The sequence below is a fragment of the Empidonax traillii genome, unplaced genomic scaffold, assembly GCF_003031625.1.
Source record: "Empidonax traillii isolate 1590-97213 ecotype Southwest subspecies unplaced genomic scaffold, ASM303162v1 scaffold302:size813347, whole genome shotgun sequence".
NCBI lineage: Eukaryota > Metazoa > Chordata > Aves > Passeriformes > Tyrannidae > Empidonax > Empidonax traillii.
In genome coordinates this window covers 501,924-523,072 of record NW_020955495.1, presented here as the reverse complement: position 1 = coordinate 523,072, position 21,149 = coordinate 501,924, and the positions used below count along the sequence as shown (strand labels likewise).

Here is a 21,149-nt window from a genome sequence, read left to right as displayed (position 1 = left end):
GTAACCTGTAAGGAACTACATACAATGTATTTTTGGAAGAGAGGGTGAAACTGATCTGCCAAGTTAAATTAAGTACTGCCACCTCATTATCCATTCTAGAACTGTCTGCCACTAGTGTGACTCCTGTATGTAAAGAGATAAAACTATTGCAATTAGCTATGATTTTAGTCCACGCACTTTACATCTGCTTCCAGATAGAGTTAGTTCAAAGAACAGTTTATGTTTAACACCGGTCTGGCAGCAATAACAGAAGCTTAATAACACAGAGGTTTATTTATTTATTTATTTATTTGCCACCTAGTCAGTTTTTATACTGAGAACCCATTAAACAAAGTATTTAAGCAGCGAAATATCTTGCTTATTATTAATAATATCCTGAATATGAGGAAGCTCATCACCCAAGTTCTCTGGAACCTGTGGTTATGCCACATAATTACACAATAATCAGCCACACAGTTAAGGCCCATCCAACAAACATTTAAATTTTATTCTATCATAGAATAATACACTGCTGCTCTACTGATTCATTAAAAACAAAAACCATGACTCAATACCCTCTTAAATCATGAGACTTTAAAAGGAAAAACTAGAGGTTTGTGTGTGTTTTTTTTAATTTTGAGCTTTTAAATTTATATTTCCCAGAAACAATAAGGGTACATACTTAAAATGCCTTAGTTACCTCAAAATTATGACTCATCTGAAATCAGTGGACTTACATGAGTAACCACATAAAGGAAGTATCCTCTCAAGTGCTGAGTTAGGATATCAAATTTCCCAGTCCACCTATTAAAGGCACTTACACACTACAACCAGTGTATCTGGAATCCCATTACATTCTATGCTGCAGAAAGAAGTTTGGCCAAACTCAAACCTTCACCTCTGATCCTGTTTTCCTCTGATATTTAGCTCCATTCAATCACTGACCACAGCTGTCAGCAATTCAGTTTTCCATTTTTGCTTTTGGATTCCTTCAGTTTCCTGTATGATGCACAGAGACTTTAGAGGAGACAGAATTTACCTTGCAGTGGTCAGCAACATATCATCCAGCAACAAATATCACCCTGTTGTGAGATCAGGGGAAAACCCGACATCACTACACTCTTATACCTACTTTAAACAAACCTAACTCTGTGATTCTGTCTTCTATGCCCAAAATAATAATAAATACTATGCTTTAAAGGATTAATTAATCCTAAGTGTGCTGAAATATCTGTATAGAAGATACTGTATAAACCTGTGTAACTCTTCATTGTGTAAATGGCAACAAACTGCATTTAACAGGGCAATAGCAGTAAGAAAAACCCACACAGATAAATCCAGGAATTTCAAAACAGTTATCCACCCAAACCCACCAAACCAAAAAAAAAAATTCCTGCATGGTTTGGGTTAGCTAGAAGTGTAAAAGTTTTATTCAGGTATAAAGAGACAACACAGCATTTCTGAAACCAAAACCTTCATTTGCTGTTGCAAAGAAAGTGGAGTTGTCAAACTTAATCATCAGGTTTGTCCTTATTTTCAGAAAGAAAGAAAGTAAATGAAATGCATGGTAATTCAAAGTAACAGTACAGAACTATAACCACTTTGCACAGCAAACATTACAGCTGGACAATGAATTAGAATGTTTTAGTGCTTAATTATTATACTACTGAGTTTCAAATCCCAAGATTGCTCCTGGCAAGCTGAAACAGTGACTAAATAGGATATAGTCGACTCTTCTCCTTAGGTCATTATTTTATCAAACTGTACCAATAAATGTCTCCTTTTAGGCTTCAAAAAAAGTCTCTTTTTAAGTCCTCAGTGTGGACCACCCATGAGGGAAGCATCCAAGTCTCCTGCTGTGAATAAATGCTGTTCTGCCATATCTGTGCAATGTTTCCACCTATTCTGAGGTTCTACAGGGACCAGACCTGAGTGTATTAACTAACATTTGCTTCAGCAGTAGTAAATGTCTGCTGCATGAATCCAAGAACTCGATCTTCTTTACTACTGCAGATGTCCCTTGTCTTTTATGCCAACAGGACCATTATGGTGATTTTCCCCTTTACTTATCCACAACAACAAATGCCAGCACAATCAACGTTTGGAAATTTTCCAGGCAAAAAAGGGGAACAGAAGAGTGCTAACCTAATCAGCTGTGCTATGCTGTGAGTTAAAAAACTGGCCAGGCTGACCACCCTGCTCATGGAAGAATGATACCAGGTGCATCATGGTAACATTAGAAATATTTGTGATGAATTTCATACTGTGTAAGAGAAAAAAATGGAGTTTCCATACTGAATAGGCTGCAGGTCTTTTCTCTCTGAATGTCAGAATTACACCCTTGGTCTTTTTGGATGGGTTTAATTACAGCAATACTTTAATGCTGCCATTAATAAAGAACTATTAGTACTGCTCTCAAAGAGGCAAAAAGCTTTCATACTGCAAAGAGCTAGGGATGCTCTTAAAATAATAAAGGGCAGCCAAGTAATCACATTTGCTCTGCCAAGAGCTTTTAAGATGTAACCCAGAGGTTTGAAGCTTCATTATCAAATTTTTCCTGTTGCCACTTGAAAAATTTCTGCTGAAGTTTAATGACTAAAATGTAGGTAATAAAACTGCAACAATAATTGCATGATTAGGAATGAAAAGACAAAGTAGTTCTATTTTCACTGAAGAGATGACTTTTAGGACTGGCACTGTTTTGGACCCTAAAAGTACAGAGAACAGTGACACTGAAGAATACAAGAGATTTTTATGGAACCCAGACTGTGGATACAAGGGTTCATCTGATAGTTCAAATTTCAAAGAGTAACATACCAATATCAAGAAAAATAACATGGATATAGCGTTTAAAAGAAACAAACCCTTGATAAGATAGGCTCTGAAGAATCCTTAATAAAAAGTGCTCAATTTTTCTGTTATATCTATCCATTTCTACTGCCTAAAGTACCTGGAAATGGTGCTGTGCTTCTAAACCATGCAGACAGAAAGTGAGGGTCAACACAGGTCTGTGGCAAGCCAGCTTTTAAAAAGGTTATATTGGAGACAATAGTTTAGGTTACATCAGCCTGCCTTTTTCTTCTTCTTGGTTGAGAGGTCAAAATTGCTAGAGGCTTGTTTGTTTTCCACGGTTGCTTTGCAGAGCTCCAGGATCTACATAGTGTATAAAGACATTAAATATTCTCCAAGTCTTCCATCACCCTCACACCCAGAATCACTGATGTGAAGCAGAAAGGAAAGGATCAGAGATCACCAGTAGAAAGATGGCAACTAGAAGAAAAAGTCCATTAGACAGAGGCACATGTACATTAAGACTGCCAAGAAGACATGCCAGTCTGGTTCTGGTATTACAATAAGGCACTAATACTTTAATTTTCAGTTTAGAAACTTTCCCTTATTTATTTTTAAAAGTGACTGGAAATTCTTGGCATTAATATTATATCAGTGCTTTAGTTGTGGAAGCTGGTTCACTCTTACAGCCTTTTTAATTGATCGTTTTTGAGGGTTAACCATCTTCGGGTTTCCTGGAACACTGTATCTCCCTCTGAAATAAAATGGGTGAAATTAGTCATCAAGTGTCATATTCCCTGTAAATTTTAACTGCTAGAAATGTGCATGCTTTTTATATTTGCATATCTGATTCCTAAAATGAATTAATAAAGCTGAGAGAGCAAAAAACAAGTATATTTCTGGGTTCGCACATTAGCAGAGCATCTAATTATTCTGCATACAAACTCAATCTTCATCTCATGATTCCTGACTACTTCCTGTTATGTAAGTGATGGCATTTGAAGAACATGAATAGAATACTAAACACTGGCACTAAGAGAATGATACCTGCCTAAGGAGACATTTTTGTCAGTTAAAGAATCCCTATCAGAAAATGGAAAAACACTTCATATATATGTAATTACAGCTCTCTGCAGGTATTCCACTCTGGAGACCCAGGCTCTCGAGCCTATGACTGTAAGAAATGCCCATAGCAAATGCTGCCAGCAGACTTCTGAAGTGGTACTCATCATGGATACGTACACCATCTACATGAAACCTACTAGAGCTTCATCCTGATCATCTAAGAAGTCAGTGGAAATGTAAGCAATTCTCCAGGGAAAGAATGGTGCTTCCCCAAACTGTAAGAGTTACTCTCATGGCCAAGCAGCATGCATTTCTGCTCCTATGCAGTGTACCTTTGTTTCTCTTCCTCTGCATTACTAGAGAGGACAGACAGCAGTTTACATACTCCAATGACAACAATACAGATTTTCAGTGTCGTTCTCAAGTAAAGGCATTTTGAGGGAAAATATATCACAACATTAAATCAATATATTCGTCGTGATAGCCAGATATGTGGTAGAAGTTGTGATGATGTTATCTGTGCAAATTTCAAATTTACAGGCAAAGAGCCAATAAAGCCAACCCTAGGGATCACTTGTCTTTTTGACACATCCCTTGTTCCAGCTCTGACAACTGGTCTTGGTCCTGAAGGGACAACTGTTCCCTTAAGATATGGAGATAGTTCTACTCACAGTTGGAACATCAGAACCCAAGACCCCATGTTTTCTCAATAATTGATTATTTAAATTCAAATCAGTTGATTACTCACAATCAATTGATTAATCTGTAGATAGATCACTGTATGGCTTGACGAAGCAGACAGAAAATGTCCATGTGGAATTCTTTAGGCAAAAAACCTCTTTCAGTCAAAACCTGCTGGACTTACAGACTGAAAAGCCAGGTGGCTGCAGCAATGCAGTGTTGAAACTGAGCTAATAAGCCCCACTATATGCCTCAGTATAAGAGAGGGCTCAGAATGACAATAAATTGGCCACTCAGATTGCATCAGAGATATGAGCCATCAGGACATCTGTGTTCTTTCCAACCCTCAGCTAGTCTATCTTCTTGCCCTGTGAATAACCATAAAAAGGACCTCTACTAAACTGAATGCATTAAAAATTAGTGTTCACAGTTACTACTCAAAAATGTGTTCAGTGTTGCTTTAATATGGGCTTTAATATATGGGCTTTCCATACCTGTACCTATAGCTAAAACAAACATTAAGCATAGTTTCTTACTATGGTTTGAGATCCAATGCAGGCATTTTGTGAATGGGCAACAGAGGTGAAATAAAACTCTGGACAGGAAATTTTCAAATTCTTCTCAAGAACATGCTTACTTTCAATCATGCAGGTTTTCTCTATTTTTAATGAAATTATTTCTCATTAATGCCAGCTTGAACAAACAACCTTCAGGCTATAAATCAATGATGGAATAATATAACAATGGCTGTGGTTTTCTTGTGATGATCAAGGACTGCATACTTACATTCTAGTATTTCCCTAAAATATAAATTATGTCAAATCCCCATTCTTACATCCATGTTGCCAACAAAGATCAAAGTTTGTCCTGATAGTTCTAAGTCACTGGTTATAAAAGGCAATCCTTTGCAAACTAGGTCCTTTTATACTAAGAACAATTTAAAAGAGAAGCAATTATCTTTACGGGTCTAATGTAATTGAAAAGTTAAAAAAGAAAAGCTCTTAGGGAAAATGGATTGAAAAAGAATATTTGTTATAATACACATCTTTTGAGATCAGCAGTTGCAGAACACTTTATTTTCTTTTACACTTTATTTGATATAAAGAAAATTACAGAAACACAGTGTCATATAATTTCAGGGTAGTAACGCTCTACTAAAACAGATTGTAAAAAACCCCCGATGTAATCACCAGTTAGTGCTAACTTTCAGCAAATCTCAGTATCTAGCTGATCTGCAGAGGCAGTGAATTCTCCTGGTTCTAGCTTTCTAATCTTCTCCATATGAACCACATTAAATATCACTGGGGCCAGAAGTGACACTCTGGCATATGGGACACTTGAGTATCCCACAGTGCTTTTTCTATATTGAGAAACTTCAGTTACAGAATTGAATTCACACTGTGCTATGTTAATTCATATTCTACTAATATCCTCTTCTGGAGCATGAAAGTTCACTGTTCCGATTTACAAAATCCTTGATTCTGTGCTTACACAGAATGAGAGGACAAAGCTGGTAGGCAAACATGTCCACACAATTTCATGCTCATAATTTACTCATTACATTTTCAGATGATGCCAATATACACTGTGCATGCTCATTTTAATAATATGTGTAAGTGGGTTTTTGGAAGGGTATTTAATGTGAGATACTAAATCCATAGAAACCATACTAGCTTAGGAAGTCTCCCTATATAAAGTATTTGGGAGAGTTCCAAAAGCAAATATTATATCTGCTTGCTTACACACTTTTGTAGGTATCTGCTTTTGCGCACTGGAGGTAGATTCCTTTTGATATGATTGCCTATATTCTTGATACTTTATATTCTTAACACTTCTAGTTCAGGTAAAAAATAAATCTCCTCTAATTTCAAGCTTATCCACAAGCATTACAATCAGAAATTAATTTTATTTCTATATATCTCAGAGCGGGTGGACTCTTCAAATTTATATTTCTAACCCATAAAACTAAACAGAAATCTGTTAAACAATGAAGCCTTTGTATGCTGACATCTAAAATCACTCACACTATCATCCACAAAAAGCTTTACAATCCGTCGGCCAAAAAGGACCTAGCAAGGCACTTAATTGACTTACTCTTAATGTACTAAAGGGTATACTTGTTGCTCTCAACTCTGTATTAATATATAAAAAGAATCCATTTCAAACACAGGTTAAAAAGAAAGATCATCAAAAGTATTTTAAGATTTTAAAAGGCCAATTAAATATATGCATTTTCAACATTACGAGATATTTAATATTAAATAAAAATGATTGAAAAGCAGTATCAAAAATTATGCTGAGCAATACTTTGTCTGTGGTATTATGCTTAGTGATATTTATCATGACTAGAAATTTGCAATGTTTAGAACATATAATATATCAGAAAACAGGAAATAAAAAGGAAATTTACCTCAGTATCTGTTTTTCTCCCTTGCCAATCAGAGCATCTGGTTGTTGCCTTTCAACAGTTTTAAGTCTAGGTGAAGTCTGTAATAGCCAAATTTTTACAAAACAAGTTAAATCCTAACCACAATCACAGTTAAGGAAATAAATATTTCCAAACTAGTTTTGACATACTATGGCCTTACTGACCTAAAGTATATTAAGCACATATTATACTGATGACATGTTGATTTAGGTAATTGAACACAAACCAAAATCCTTGCTGTGCAAAAATACCATTATTTATTAAGCTAGATGATCAGAGAATATATAATTTCAATCGGCATACTTTTGGTGATATTCCCTATGACGCCACATCAATTAAGCATTATGTTTCTCACATACTTCCCTGAATGCAAACCAAAACAAACTGTAGTCACTTAGTTGTCCTTTTGAATGGTTAAACCATTAAGAACGAGAACAACATCATCAAGTCCAACTCCCTGCTCCTTTCAGGACTACCTAAAACTAAACTGTATACTAAGAGTGTCCTCCAGATGCTCCTTGAAGGAGCTCCTCTGACAGGCTTGGTGCCATGACCAATTCCCTGGGGATCCTGATCCTGTGACTGACCACACTTTCAGTGCAATGAAGAACCTTTTCCTAATGTTCAGTCTGCACTTCCCCTGATGCTGCTTCATTCCATTTCCTCATGTCATATCTCTAGTCACCAGAGAGAGGAGATCAGCAGCTCTCTGCTGCCCTCCTCGAGGAAGGGTGTAGACTGTGATGTGGTCACCACTCAGCAGTGAGGTGACCACACTCAGCTTTCTCTCATCCAAGCTGAACAAGCAAAGTGACCTCAGCCTGTCCTCATAATTCTTGCCCTTGAGGCCCTTTGCCGTATTGTTTGCCCTCTCTGGGACATGCTCTAATAGTCTGATGCCCTTCTTATACTGAAGTGCTCAAAACTGCCCAGAGTAGTTAAGTGCGGCAAACTGAACCAGTGCAGTTAGATTTACTGCCATGTTCAGATCAGCAATATAAAAGGTAGATGTCTAATCTAAACTATTCACTTAGGCTCTGCTTAGAGTTCAGGAAGAGGGAGAGAAAAGTCCCCAGGAAATTAATTTCATCTTGATTTAAAAAAGGTGTGATGGTTTGCACCTTAGATATGATTCTCTCTCCACAGATTACAGAGAACTCCTCTACAACTTCTTAAGAATGGCTGGGTTTTTTACTAAAGATAGGAATATTAATCTGAAGATTACTGTTTTGCTCTCATATGATTTTGAAATCATATGAGTAAATAATTAGTTCCTGAAAATATAATGCACTATCTTGAGTGTCACTGAAAAATCCTAGTCCCCATTGCCCCATTTAAGCAACATGCCAGTGCACACACTTCACTTCAAACTATGTTTTATGCATGTGTAAGTGTTTTAGTAGGGAGCTGAACATAGGCACTCTGCTTGTTAGCATGTTCAGCGATAAAATCATCTTTTATTTCCTACCTTCTTCCTCCATAAGTTCTCAGTTTCACTGTTAATGCAAAGATATTAACAGTTATCATGGGCATTTCCTGGGCTTTTTCTTGATTTCATGCTGGACAGTCAGTTTAAGCAATTCTTTCAGATTTCCCTAAGCAGCAATGAACCATGCAAGAGAATCAGTTGTCCACTGTGCAAACACATGGAAACACTGCTAATTACAGGCTTTTACCCCAGTTAGGTATGACAGGAATTCAGAGACAGACATTCTTGAGTGTCACACTAAGCTATTACTTTTACATTATTCAGGAATTAAGGGCTTTTCTAGAATAAAAACTACTATAAATCTTGACAGACTCCATTTCAATGGTTACTCCAGTTTGTGGTATCAAATTTCATGCATTACGTAATTTGCAGCAATAAAATTTAATATGATTTCACCAAAACAAGGTGTCTTATCCCTATCTTATAAAATTAATGAAAATATGTGCTGTAAAGTAATTTTGAACTGGTTGGCTAGTTTGTCTTTAAAATAAGAAAGGAGAAATAGGAAAAAGAGAAATTGCTACTTAAGGTAGGTGTCATTCTTGCTAATAATTTGCTTCTGTTCTGTTCAACTGTGCAGCAGCCTTGGGACTAATGGATGGGTAAGCAAGTATCAGAAAATTGCTTCAGCTTTGTCAGTTAAGAGCACTTAGACTATGCTAGGGAACAATGAAACTCCAATTGATACAAAAGCAAAAAAGTATTTAAAATTAATAAACTGTAGCAATCTTTCAATTTATAGCTCTTAACATTTTTTAAAAAGCATCTTTTGTAATAGGTTTGGTACATGAATGAAGGTGATGAAACACTTTAACAGATGCTGTTGCTATATTAAGAAAGTGTAATGATTTTTAAAATTACTTAGTCACACATTTTTCTTACCTGTAGGATCTCTGAGAGGTACATGCGCCGCTTATCATTAGTTTTGTGGTAAGCCTACAGTTAAAACACGAGATATAAGCTACCATTAATATACAACAATATACAACAGAATGTTTTTCCAGTGATGTATTTTGTGGAACTATTCTATTGTGTGTTCCACACACATTGTTTGTCAGACAACATAATGGCTTTTATATATCAGAGGAATACAGTGATTACAAACCTTTGCTTCTTGTTCTAGTCTAAGTTTATAGTCCTTTAGCTGATTCTGGAGACTATTCTTCTCTTTCTCCAGCTGCTTAAGAACCTTCTTTAGGGAACCCTGTGGTTATAGTAAATAAAACAATGTTTTACAAATATTTCCATTCTGTATAAAGATGTCATCAATATAGCCCTTATTTTTTAAGCATTATGATGTTTGTCAATCACTTTGGTTCTTGTGAACTTTTTGCTTTCATGGTTCTGGCTGGCACACTGCAGACACAGAAGCAATTAGCCATATGCTACAATTATTTGTTATGCACTACACATCTCTACTTTGTTAAAATGATGCAGGTACAGCTTTCCACGCTCCTGGTCCTTGACAGATTAGCAAAGTCACCTTGTGGTGACCAGCCAGAATTGCTCCTTTCTTCTAAGAAAAATTTCCTCTGATTTCAGATCTGACCAGCACATCCATTTTCAAACCACTTGCTGAGAGAGCTGCTGAACTGGCTGAAGAGGCACATGGGATGTCAAAGGTAACTCATACCAACTTGGCTAGACAGCAGTGTTTTGTGGGAACACGATCTGTCTTAGGTGTTTAGCCATTTACCTTGCCTACAACTAGGATAAATCAGAGTAACAGCAGTAGTCTGTTTTGATTACTGGCATTGGCCGAATCTTTGCTTTCTGTGTAATGGAAACCCAAGCAGGACCTCCTCCACTTCCACCATGGAAAACTGCTTTTCATAATTCCTTTTATAAATTGATCCGTTCCAACCAGTAGAGACATTCTTATAGAAGCCTCTAGCATAGATGACTTTAAATTCCTTATCTTAGAGTTTCCACCTCCAAGCTCAGGAACGGAGAATTTGGGCAGACATGCCAGGAGGCCTGCAAACACGGAGCTCCTGGACAAGCTCCACCACAAAAAGAAAGCATAGAGAGGGTAGAAACATAGACAGGTAACCTGAGAAGAATATAGAGATTGTCCAGCAGGGATCAGGTTAGGAAAGCTAATGTCCTGATAGAATTAAAACAGGCCAAAGATGTCAAGGGCAACAAGAAAAGCTTCTATAGGTGTGTTAGTGATAATAAGAAGTCTAGGAAAAATGTAGGCCCTTTCCAGAAAGAAACAGGAGACCAGGTTACCCAGGACATGGGGAAGGCTGAGGTTCTCAATTGCTTTGTTGCCTCAGTCTTCACCAGTAAGTGAAGGGATGGCACCCAGAGTGACCTTGACAGGTTTTAGAGGCGGGCCTGTGCAAACCTCATGAAGTTCAACCAGGACAAGTGCAAGGACCTGCAGCTGGGTCAGGGCAATCCCAATCATAAACGTAGGCTGAGTCAAGAATGGATTGAGAGCAGCCCTGAGAAGGACTTGGGAGTGATGGTGGATAAAAAGCTTGATATGATCTGGCATTGTGCACTTGCAGCCCAGAAAGACAACCATACCCTGGGCTGCATCATAAGAAACGCTGCCAGCAGGTTGAGGGAAGTGATTGTCCTCCTTCCCTTTGTACACCAGGCTGGAACTCAAGCTTCTTAGGGTTGGAGAACAGATATGGACTACAGTATGCAGTACTCCAAAGGCTATCTCACTGCCTTGAACAATGGCAGTGATACTTCTTTACCTATATAGATTTTAGGACTGTGTTTTCCTTTTTCACAGCTGCACAACAATGGCTCACAGTCAAGAAGGGATCAGCTAGAGTACCTAGATGTTCCTCAGCAGTTGTATCAGCTCTCAATTCATAACAGAATTTCTTTATTATTTCCTAAATCCGTTGGTCTACACTATTAAATTTTACTCCCATTTTTAATAATCTAGCCTTCAGTGTCTTTCTTTTTCTAAACAACATCCAGATCCCAATTATATTATATAATTGGTTTCAGGAGAGAGATATCATAATCTAATTCTACTTTGTGTATCAAGGTCATGCATTAAATACTAAGATTCTTCCTAAACCTGGTCCTGGAAGAACTCTGCTTGTACTCTCCCAGCAGATTCCTTCACTAATCACTGCTATCATGTTCCACTTGCCAGCTCTTTACTACTTCAACAAATCTACTAATTTTCATTTTCTCAATTAATCAGTCACTTCCCTTGTGACATGGTGTCTTTATCAGAGGTCACAATGAATAAGATTACTATATTTATGCTGTCAACAAATCTACTGTCTCATCACAAAATGTCAATAGGTTTGCCCACTATGAGACACTTCTAATAAATACATATTTCAGTTTCATTTTGCAAAAACTGTTTCTCTCTTTATCATAAAACTAGTAAAAAGTGATTTACTCCAGCACACAAAATGCACACATCTTTATTAAAACCACTTGCAGATCAGTGATGTAGCAAAGCCAGTTCTTTCAGAATCCTAAGGTACAGATTACCCATTTCCCTCATTTTAAGCACATCCAGCTCTTTGAGTTTTCCTTAGGATTTGGTTACTGTCATTTCCTTTCCCAAGCACTGGCTGATATTAGCTACTTTTGGCTTTGTTCTGCATTTTATTGTTTCTACCTTTACTGAAAACTTAGGCAATATATACATGTTTAATTTAAAGTGAATGAATTCATGATCCCTGGCAGGCTTTTTGACTGACTTTTCTGAAATGCTTATGTAGATTTAAAAAAACTAAAATAGCTTTCCCTCCTTTTTATCCAGTATTTTTTGATAAAATATGTTAATTATCACATTCACTGATATCTGTGCCTCATCGTTATGACTAGCTCTCAGTTTTTAGTCTTTATTTATAAGTATCACATATGATACAATTTCTGGCAGTAATTTAATAATATTATAGCCAAATTTCTCCATGCAAATGTTATATTTATATCTATATTTGATTGTATGGATAGGATTTAGTCTGACATGGGTATATCCACATTTGAGTGTCCATATGTGAACTGAGTTCCTCCTAAGAATCACAGCGAAGACAATTACTGATGCGCAGTGATTCATTCAGCTAAGCAGCTAAAGAGCTCAACTCAGTTGCCATCTGAGGTGTTCTAGAGAGGCCAAGATACAACACATGGGTTGCACAAGATACATCCTTCTGGAGCAGTAGTGGGCTACTCTGCATTGAAACATCTGCAAGACTGTTTACAAAACTATTTCACTGAAGATGCCAACCTAGATAAATCTAGATACAAATCTCTGTACTTAGCTGACTATTAATAAGACCTGCACTGCCTGTAGTAGGAATTAAAATATCTAGCCAAGACGTAAACATCTATATAGAGAAACAAAAAATATTTGTGTCCTAATATTTCGGTAAATCATATTGTTTCAATGTATATTTCAATATTATTGCCCAATATTACTGTGACTAAACTTTGTTTTCCCTACCCATCCTCAAGACGAATTCATCCAAACAGGTGATGAAGAAAAAACCCGACAACATCTATGGCAAAAAAGTCTCTCACATCTGCTACATACCAGATATATTGCTGTTATGTTCTTTCCTGACAAGTGTGTACCTTTAATACTTGTTGTCCCTTCATGTTTTCATTATCAATGATATTGCATTCCTGGCTAGTCAGGTTCTCCTATTTGTCTGCTTAGGTCCCCTGTGTAAAATACCAATCTGTTACAGAATTTTTGTTTCATTTTATTTCTAACACAAGCACCTCCTTAGTCAGAATAGAGGAATCCTTTCACTTTCTATACTAATTACCTGATTATTGCCTTAATAATCAATTATTCCTTCTTGTGACGTTAATGCTTTGCTAGGTCTTTATTTACCAGATTTTCTCGTAAGCATGGAAAGGAAAAAACCATGATTCTCCAAATATTTCTGCCTTCTTTTTCCATGGAAATTTCAATTTTTTTCCCCTTTTTAGCATGCAAATCTCAGATCCAGAAGGCCAGTATGGTATATTTCTATATACATATATGGTATATTTCTCAGAGAGTTTATGAATGCTTGCTAATGGTAAAATATTACATCTGCCTGTTTGAAGTCTCAAGTCTTTTTCAGCATCTACAGATCATGATTTTTTTTTTTTAATAATTTTCTGTATAACATGTTACTTATTTGGCTCCAAATTTTATTTTTCATTTTAAAAATCCTGGCTTTTACTGAGATTTCCCTTGGAATGATTTCTATTAAAATCAAGATTTTGCAGGAGAGTGGCAAAAGGCACAGTACTTTTAAAACATGTTGCAAGAGAGAAAAACTCCTCCCACTGTTCAATATGAAAAAAAAGGGAGATACAGAAGAGCTGCATCTTTGAAGCAGAAGTATCTTGGATGCAGATGCAATCTTTGTCCTAATACAGAGGACTCCTACAGTCAATTCAGGCAATGTTGGTCTCCATTCAAGGAGAAAAAGTAAGCTGCAGATTAAAGAGATTTGGCTAAATTCCACTAGGGTCATGTGCTATTTCATTTCAACATAAGTGTCTCTACAGAACTAAACGAGACAGATAGAGAAGGCCTCAGCACTGTCCAACTATGCAACTAAGGTTTTTTGCCTTCTTGACCTCACTGCACAATAAAGACTATGACCATCTGACAGCATATTTTGTATAACATATTTTGTACCCCTTACTACGTATTTTGTATCACCACAGTAAGCTTAAATACAATAAATACAGAAGCTTATGCTGCTCTCCAGATTTGTTCTATGTAAATCCGCAGCCCACTATTTATTTCCTTACTAGATTGCCCATCAGTGTTATATAAGACAGCAGAACTTGGTTTTGCAGCTGTTACTTACAACAGAGCAATTTGGTATCTCCTCAGTGATGGTACTCATCTAATTTCTTTGAATTCCTTCACTTACAAAGTAAACTACTTTTAGATTTTTTTTTATTAGTCTTTTTAGAAGCGCTGTCTATTTTTTGCTGCCAATGCAGCTGGTCCACTGAGATGCCTGGGCATTCATTCAGCTCTGGAGCAAGGATGCTATCCAAATGCAAGCAAACAAACGGTGCACTACCCTGCTTCTGATTAGCAAGCAGATGGAAATAGGCTGAAAATGTGACTAAAAGTATATAGTTACCATCCCTACAGTATCTGGGTACCTCATAAATTGTAATAAACCTATGCTTACAATTCTCCTGTGAAATAAGAAAATTATAAATACTCCAAATTTACAGATTGGGAAGTGAAACTCAAAATCAAATAGGACTGGAGCTGAAATCGCACTTCAGGAAGAATTTAACATCCTAATGTTAATAAAGCAGTCCATGCAATGTCTTACATTCCTCACATTTGGTTTTGCTGAATAACAGGTAGGCATCTGAGCTGTTGCTGTTGTGGTTGCCCATAAGCACAAGCTTAATTGAGCTGCTTAGTTTGCTGCTAAAAGTTTTTGTGGAGTCTCAAAGCAAGGCTTCCTGGAGGTCATCTCTCTAACAAAGCACAGCCTGGCAAGGATGCTCTACCCACATCACAGGAGGAAGAAAGCACATGACCCTATCTAACAGCCTAGAATTTAACCCAGAAAGAAATTAGTTGAGTTACATTTTAGTCCTCTGCTACCCTAAGAGTTTGCATTCTCATATACCACATCCTGAGAATGCCCTTGACACCATCATACTTAACTAGTGCTGAGATAATTTTTGAAGTCAGGCTGTTAATAAATGCAAAAATTTACGTGTTGGGAGAAGGAACAAGTGAGAAAGGCTGCAAGGTCATGCCTACTTCTGGAAAGAAGGCAGCATTTCAGCCACAGTTCTTGGGTATTTCTTATTAACTTCCCATTGGTTTTCCATCTTTATATGTAATCTGCTGTGAATCCCAATCTAACTGCCCTTCTACCAGCTAATATCTAGGAACCTTAGGCAGCTAGTTCAGCCTTTGGACTTCTGTTCCTGCATCCATGTACCTAACTGATGATGCAGAGTTCACTAGGCAATACTGAAGATCTTATGGGAATCTAGCAACACAGATGTTCCTACTCAACTAAAAGACTTCTCCAAGTCGCCAAAGACTATTAAATGCAATTTCAAAACCAGACACTAGAAAATTTTAAATGGCAAAACTTCATAGATGCTCTAGAGGACTACTTTAGCCAGACCTGGTTATAAGTTACCTACTACCCCTACTTTTAATGTAGTAACTGGAGAACTAGCTGAGTCCTTATATGTCTGAAGTCTTTAGCTGCTGTACTTCAATACAAATCAAGAGAGGAGGAACGCCAGCATATGAACTCAGCCAAAACATTAAGGGCTGGATGTGCTTTTCCTGAATTCTGCGGAAAACAAGCAAAAAGAAACCTCACCAAAACAAATTGAATTCTCAGTGCTCATGATTGTATGAGCAGCTTGGTGCTTAGTACTGTAAAACAACACAAAAGCAAAATCTTACAGAAAACAGAGCTTAAAGCATACAGTAACACAGACTTGCAGCAGAATACTTGCATCACAGGAAAGCCTCAAAACAAAGCAAGGACTAGTGAGAACTCGAACTAGAAGGAGCTTCCCAGCTATGCAGCACTCCCCTAGAAGAAGAAATTGCCAATAAGACTCCAGAATGAACCAGTAAGATAAATTCTGAAAAAGCTTATTAGAAGTAGTTTCATTGAATCCCGAAATGTTTGGGTTTTTTTAAGATAGATTCAATACAGGTTTTTCTACTAAACCTTGAATAGCTGGACAATGTATTCATGAAAAGGAGACATCAGCTGACTAAGGCATTTAACCTGAATTTAAGATCCTTAGTTTTCAGTAAACTGTCCACTCAGAGCAAGCTGGTTACTTAAAAGACACACTGAGATTTTAAGTGAATACTTACTTTATGTAGTAGAATTTTGCAGGGCTTAGCATGATTCACTTTAGGAACAATTGTACATTAATCTTGTTTCCAGCAGTAACCAAGCCCAGGCTTTCACAAAGGGAACACCAATTCTCTAGTTCTTTTTTTCACACAATTTCTTTTTCGCTCGACTGAAGTTCCATATTTGGCTTAACACTTGCCAGAAAATGAAATTATTCAGAAAGATACTGCAGCTGAATTTTAAGGCCACCCACATAAGTTGCTCTCATTCTGGATTTTTCCTTGCCCTACTATCAGTGGCAACAGAGGTGACAATGTCTAACAATCATTACACAACAGACAAGATGACAAATCCTTGACATCATCAAGCAGCTCAAACTTGCTTTCATCAGAGCCCAGCTCATGCAGACTATTGATACTTACGGCTCTAATCCTCTGTAAATTTCCTCCATGAGTTAGAACAGAGACAATATATCTGTCAGTTGTGTAGAACAAAAGACAACATAAGAAGCCTTTTCAATCTATTCTATTTGACATTTTAAATGAAATAAGGTTTTGTTTAGAAAAGAAACTCCACCCCAACACTATGAGGTGACATTCATCGGCTAATTTAGCTGAAACTTTATCATTTTAAACTCACTAAGACCAAAAAGAAATACTACATCTTTAGTTTTACTGAAATGGAAATTGATTTTAGATTGTTATCAATAAACTCACTAGTCATATATTACTGAAAAAATTATGCCTAAGAATTATTCATATTTCAACATCCAACATGCAATTAATGTATATACACTAGGTCCTGTAAGAGCTTTAGGACAGATGAGGAAATGTTCCATATACTTGTGTAGTGGGTTCACCCTGACTGGATGCCAGGTATGCAATAGAGCCACTCTCTCACCCCCCCTCTGCAATTGGGAGGAGGGGAAAAAAAAATACCTAAGGATTCATTAGCTGAGATGAGAGCTGGGAGAGGTCAGTTACTGATTACCTTCATGGGCAAAACAGACTCAAAGTGGGGATAGTACTTAAATTTATCCCTTACAGGATCAGAGCAAAAGAGTGAGAAGTAAAATAATCTTAAAAACATCTTCCGCCTGCCCTTCTTCCTTCCATGTTCTCCCTGCTCCCCCTCAGCAGTGCAGGGGAATGGGGAATGGGGGTTTTGATCGGTTGCTGTTTCTGCCATTGCTCAGCAGAGGAGTCCTTCCCCTGCTCCCGTGGGGTCCCTCCCACAGGATACAGTCCTTCACAGACCTCTCTGGCGTGAGTCCATCCCACAGGCAGCAGTTCTACCCAAACTGCTGTCCCGTGGGTCACTCCTCCATGGGGTGCAGTCCTTCATGAATGAGCTGCTCCACCATGGGCTTCCCTCTCCATGGGCTGCAAGTCCACAGCAGGACCCTGCTCCATTCTGGGCCTCCCACAGGGTCACAGCCTCCTTCATGCTCCAGCATGGGCTTCTTTATGGGCTGCAGGTGGGTCTCTGCACCCCGATGGTCCTCCATGGGCTGCAGGGGCACAGCTGCCCCACCATGGTCTGCACCACGGGCTGCAGGGCTTCAGCTCCAGTGCCTGGAGCACCTCCTGCCCCTCCTTCTGCACTGACCTTGGTGTCTACTTTGTTGTTCCCATGTTCTCACTTTGCTCTTCCCTGGCTGGAATTCTTTCTGCACAATACCTTTCTGTTCTTAAATATGTTATCACAGAGGAATTACTACTACTCCAGATTGGCTTGGCCTTGGCCAGTGGCAGAAATCCTGTCTTGGAGCTGGCTGGCATTGGCTCCACCAGAGAGGAGAAGCATCTAGCAGCTTTAAACAGAAGCTGCCCTCCGCTATCAAAATCTAGCCACAGAAACCCACTACAATTTACCTAAATGACAAGTGCCCCCTTGTGGTCAGAATCATTGAATTCCAAACCACACCCAGAGTGGAACTACTTTAACACAGTGTAGTAGGTGTGGGACGTTGATACCCTAAATCCTTATGTCAGTGGTCTCTACAGCATTGCTCACACAGGCCTGCTGACTTGGCCAGGAGGAAGTTAAAACTGAGAACTCCACCGCTGTAGTTCAGAACTGACAGAACAAGGTGTTGCTGACTCTGAAACGTTTCACTTACTATCTCTCCTGGTAGACCCGAAAAAGGCTGGAGATTGTTTCCTTATACATTTTTTCTGGAAGATATCCCAGAGTCCCACCAACTGCTAAGGAATTCTTGAGAACAGCAGATAAGAATGTCACTTGACTCCACATTTTTTCCCTGATTGTTTTCTTTGAAACACGAAGTGTATTCTGCCTCTGAGCATACCACAGAGTGATTTGAGTAAAACAGTCTCCTGGTTTGTGCAAGGCCACCAGGAGGAACAACTAATGCCAACATGACAATAAAAGGAAAAATGCAAATCAAAAAGGTTTCTTGGAGGAATTAAAAGTATTTATTTGAGGTCAAATAAAAGGAGTAGGAAGGGGAAGTCTGAGGGAAGGCAGAATACAGTTTAGGGCAATCTGACCAGACTACAGAACTTTCTCCAAAACACTTCCAAGTTTCATGAAAAGCTAGAATACCAAATGTCTTCTTCCCATACAGCTACTGATGACTTAATCCAGGATGAGCAACAAGGTTCATTTAACAGTTACTTGCTAGAATTGTCAACGTTTCCTATGCGATTATAAAGTGCTGATGTTCCCTATAGCCAGTTATCAACACCTACTGAAATACAAAGTCTTCATTGCGTGTTTGCACAAACTCGATTCCCTTCCTGTCATATTGCAACCACATATGTCTCCAGTGTGACATTACCTCACGTTCTGCTTGCAGTTCAAAACTGAGAGCAAAACCCCTGAGGTGGTTGTGTGAGGGTCTCGGTTCTGTGGTCACTCTGCTCCCACAAAGACAGCTTTGTAAGGGAAGTATCTGGCCCTTAACGTCAGAATTTTCTCAGCTGTGGTGCTGGACATTCTGGAAAATGGTGATTTATCACAGAAACCCTGGTTCCTTGACTAATCTTAACTGGAGCGTTGCTAAGGCAATGATATCAGGAGTGTGCTCTTCTGAACTGATTTTGCAGTATGCTTTTCAGTATTTGCATACTAAAGCCATTATCAAGGGATTTGTTTTTGCAGAAATGGTGAGAGAGAAAGGAATAGTTTTCTTTCTGCTTATATACGAAATCATGCTAAGTAGAGAGCATGTATTTTACCAAAACTCATTTAATGAAAAAATGCAAACAGATGAAAGCAGTGGGCTTAAAAAAATAAGTAAAATTCACATCATGTTATACTTTAGAGAGAAGGCATTCCTTCTGTAATTATTTCTAAAGTACCATACACTTGTATTATTCACTGGGACATAAAGGAAGTTACTGACTAAACAGTTTTCACTGTTGGTACTTCCTTGTGCTTTTCACCATTTAGGTTATTTTTAATCTGCCCTCAGTACACAAAAATGATTTTCTAAACCCTGTCTGTAATAAACTGTGTTTTCAAGATATTGTTTCTGCATTTACTGCTATGTGACACCTACATGATTTTTTTTGCATTAAAAAAGAAAAAAAGGATTATCTCACATCAGTATAAGGATTTCACAAAGATTACTGTATGTTTAAATGGTTTAGAGGTGTTTTCAATAGCAAGAAATCATTCATCAATATAATTCTAATTCTAAATCAAAAATAGTGCAAGCCATCTGCAACAATTGCTGCAATTTATCAACACAGAAATCATCTGTGCCTTCTTGTTCATCGTTCCAGAATTTGCATTTGTATTCTACTCTTTCATTCAGGTTTTTATAGCTCGCTGACTGCCAGGGTCCCTGATGATGTATCTTTTATATTTTTTTTATTTTCCCTGTAGTGCTTGATATCACGAAAATATTTTATGCTACCTATCTCTAAATGGGTTGAATTACTCTACAGACATGTTTTTCTCCTTCTATTCACTACAGAAGGACCTTAAATGACTAGCTGAGTGAGATAAATCTCTTTAGTATCTTTGAGATAACTGCTCTTTTAAATACAGATGAAATTGTTTAGCAAGTTAAGAATTATTAGAGGTCCTTCTAATAACTCTAACCATATAATTCTAGGTTCATTGGGTGGGAACACAAGTTTAAAATACTTGAAAATTATATTTCATTTTCTAAAAATGTTGGTCAAAACAAAATCTACTATCTACTGTTGCCACATTATAGAAATTGTATCATCTTGCTGAAAGAATCACTTAGTGATCTTTCCACAGAACTTCATAGAATCACAGAATCAACCTTAAAGATCATCAAGTCCAACCATTAATCCAGTACTGCCAAGTCTACCACTAAACTATGTCTCCAAGTGCCACATCTGCAGGGATGGTGACTCAACTGCTTTCCTGGACATCCTGTTCCAATGCTTGGCAAACCCTCCAATGAATAATTTTTTCCTATGCAATGCACATAGGAAATATATTTTCATATAGGAATATATTCCTATTTATAAGCAACTGCAAGTTGAAAGCTAAATATCACAGTGTACTTTTGATTTTTACAGACACATACACAATGTTTTAAATACCCACTCTCTACATTTTTACTTTGAGCAAATGTATATTGATGACTGGTGGAAAACTGTTTGTTTTTCTACTCACTTACCAGATCTCTCTTTTATCCTCATCTGTGAAAATCCTAAATATTCCCACCTAGTCCCCAAACAACTCTCAAAACTACAAAAAGGATTTTAACAAACCTTAAACACCACAAAATATTCTGTGTATTTTTACCAATGTTTTATCTCCTAAAAGTATATTAAAAAAGAAAAAGCAGGTCTACCTTTCCCAAGAGTGTCTCTAAATATACACTGACTATTCCGATAGCTTCAGTTAAAAAAAAAAAAAAAAAAAAAAAAAAAAAAAAAAAAAAAAAAAAAAA

At 37.5% G+C, this 21,149-nt stretch overlaps 1 protein-coding gene across 1 annotated transcript in view; it reads right to left on the bottom strand.

Annotated features, from left to right (window-relative positions):
- Positions 1–1,386: 1,386 nt before the first annotated feature.
- The window catches only part of LOC114060978 (coiled-coil domain-containing protein 169-like), a 29,083-nt gene continuing 9,320 nt past the window's right edge, over positions 1,387–21,149 (bottom strand). The window contains exons 5-8 of the mRNA XM_027890901.1: positions 9,538–9,636; positions 9,315–9,368; positions 6,926–7,002; positions 1,387–3,523 (exon numbers count right to left, since the gene is read on the bottom strand). Of these exons, the coding sequence (XP_027746702.1) occupies positions 3,421–3,523; positions 6,926–7,002; positions 9,315–9,368; positions 9,538–9,636 (333 nt within the window). The 3' untranslated portion in view covers positions 1,387–3,420. The remainder of the gene's footprint in view (positions 3,524–6,925; positions 7,003–9,314; positions 9,369–9,537; positions 9,637–21,149) is intronic.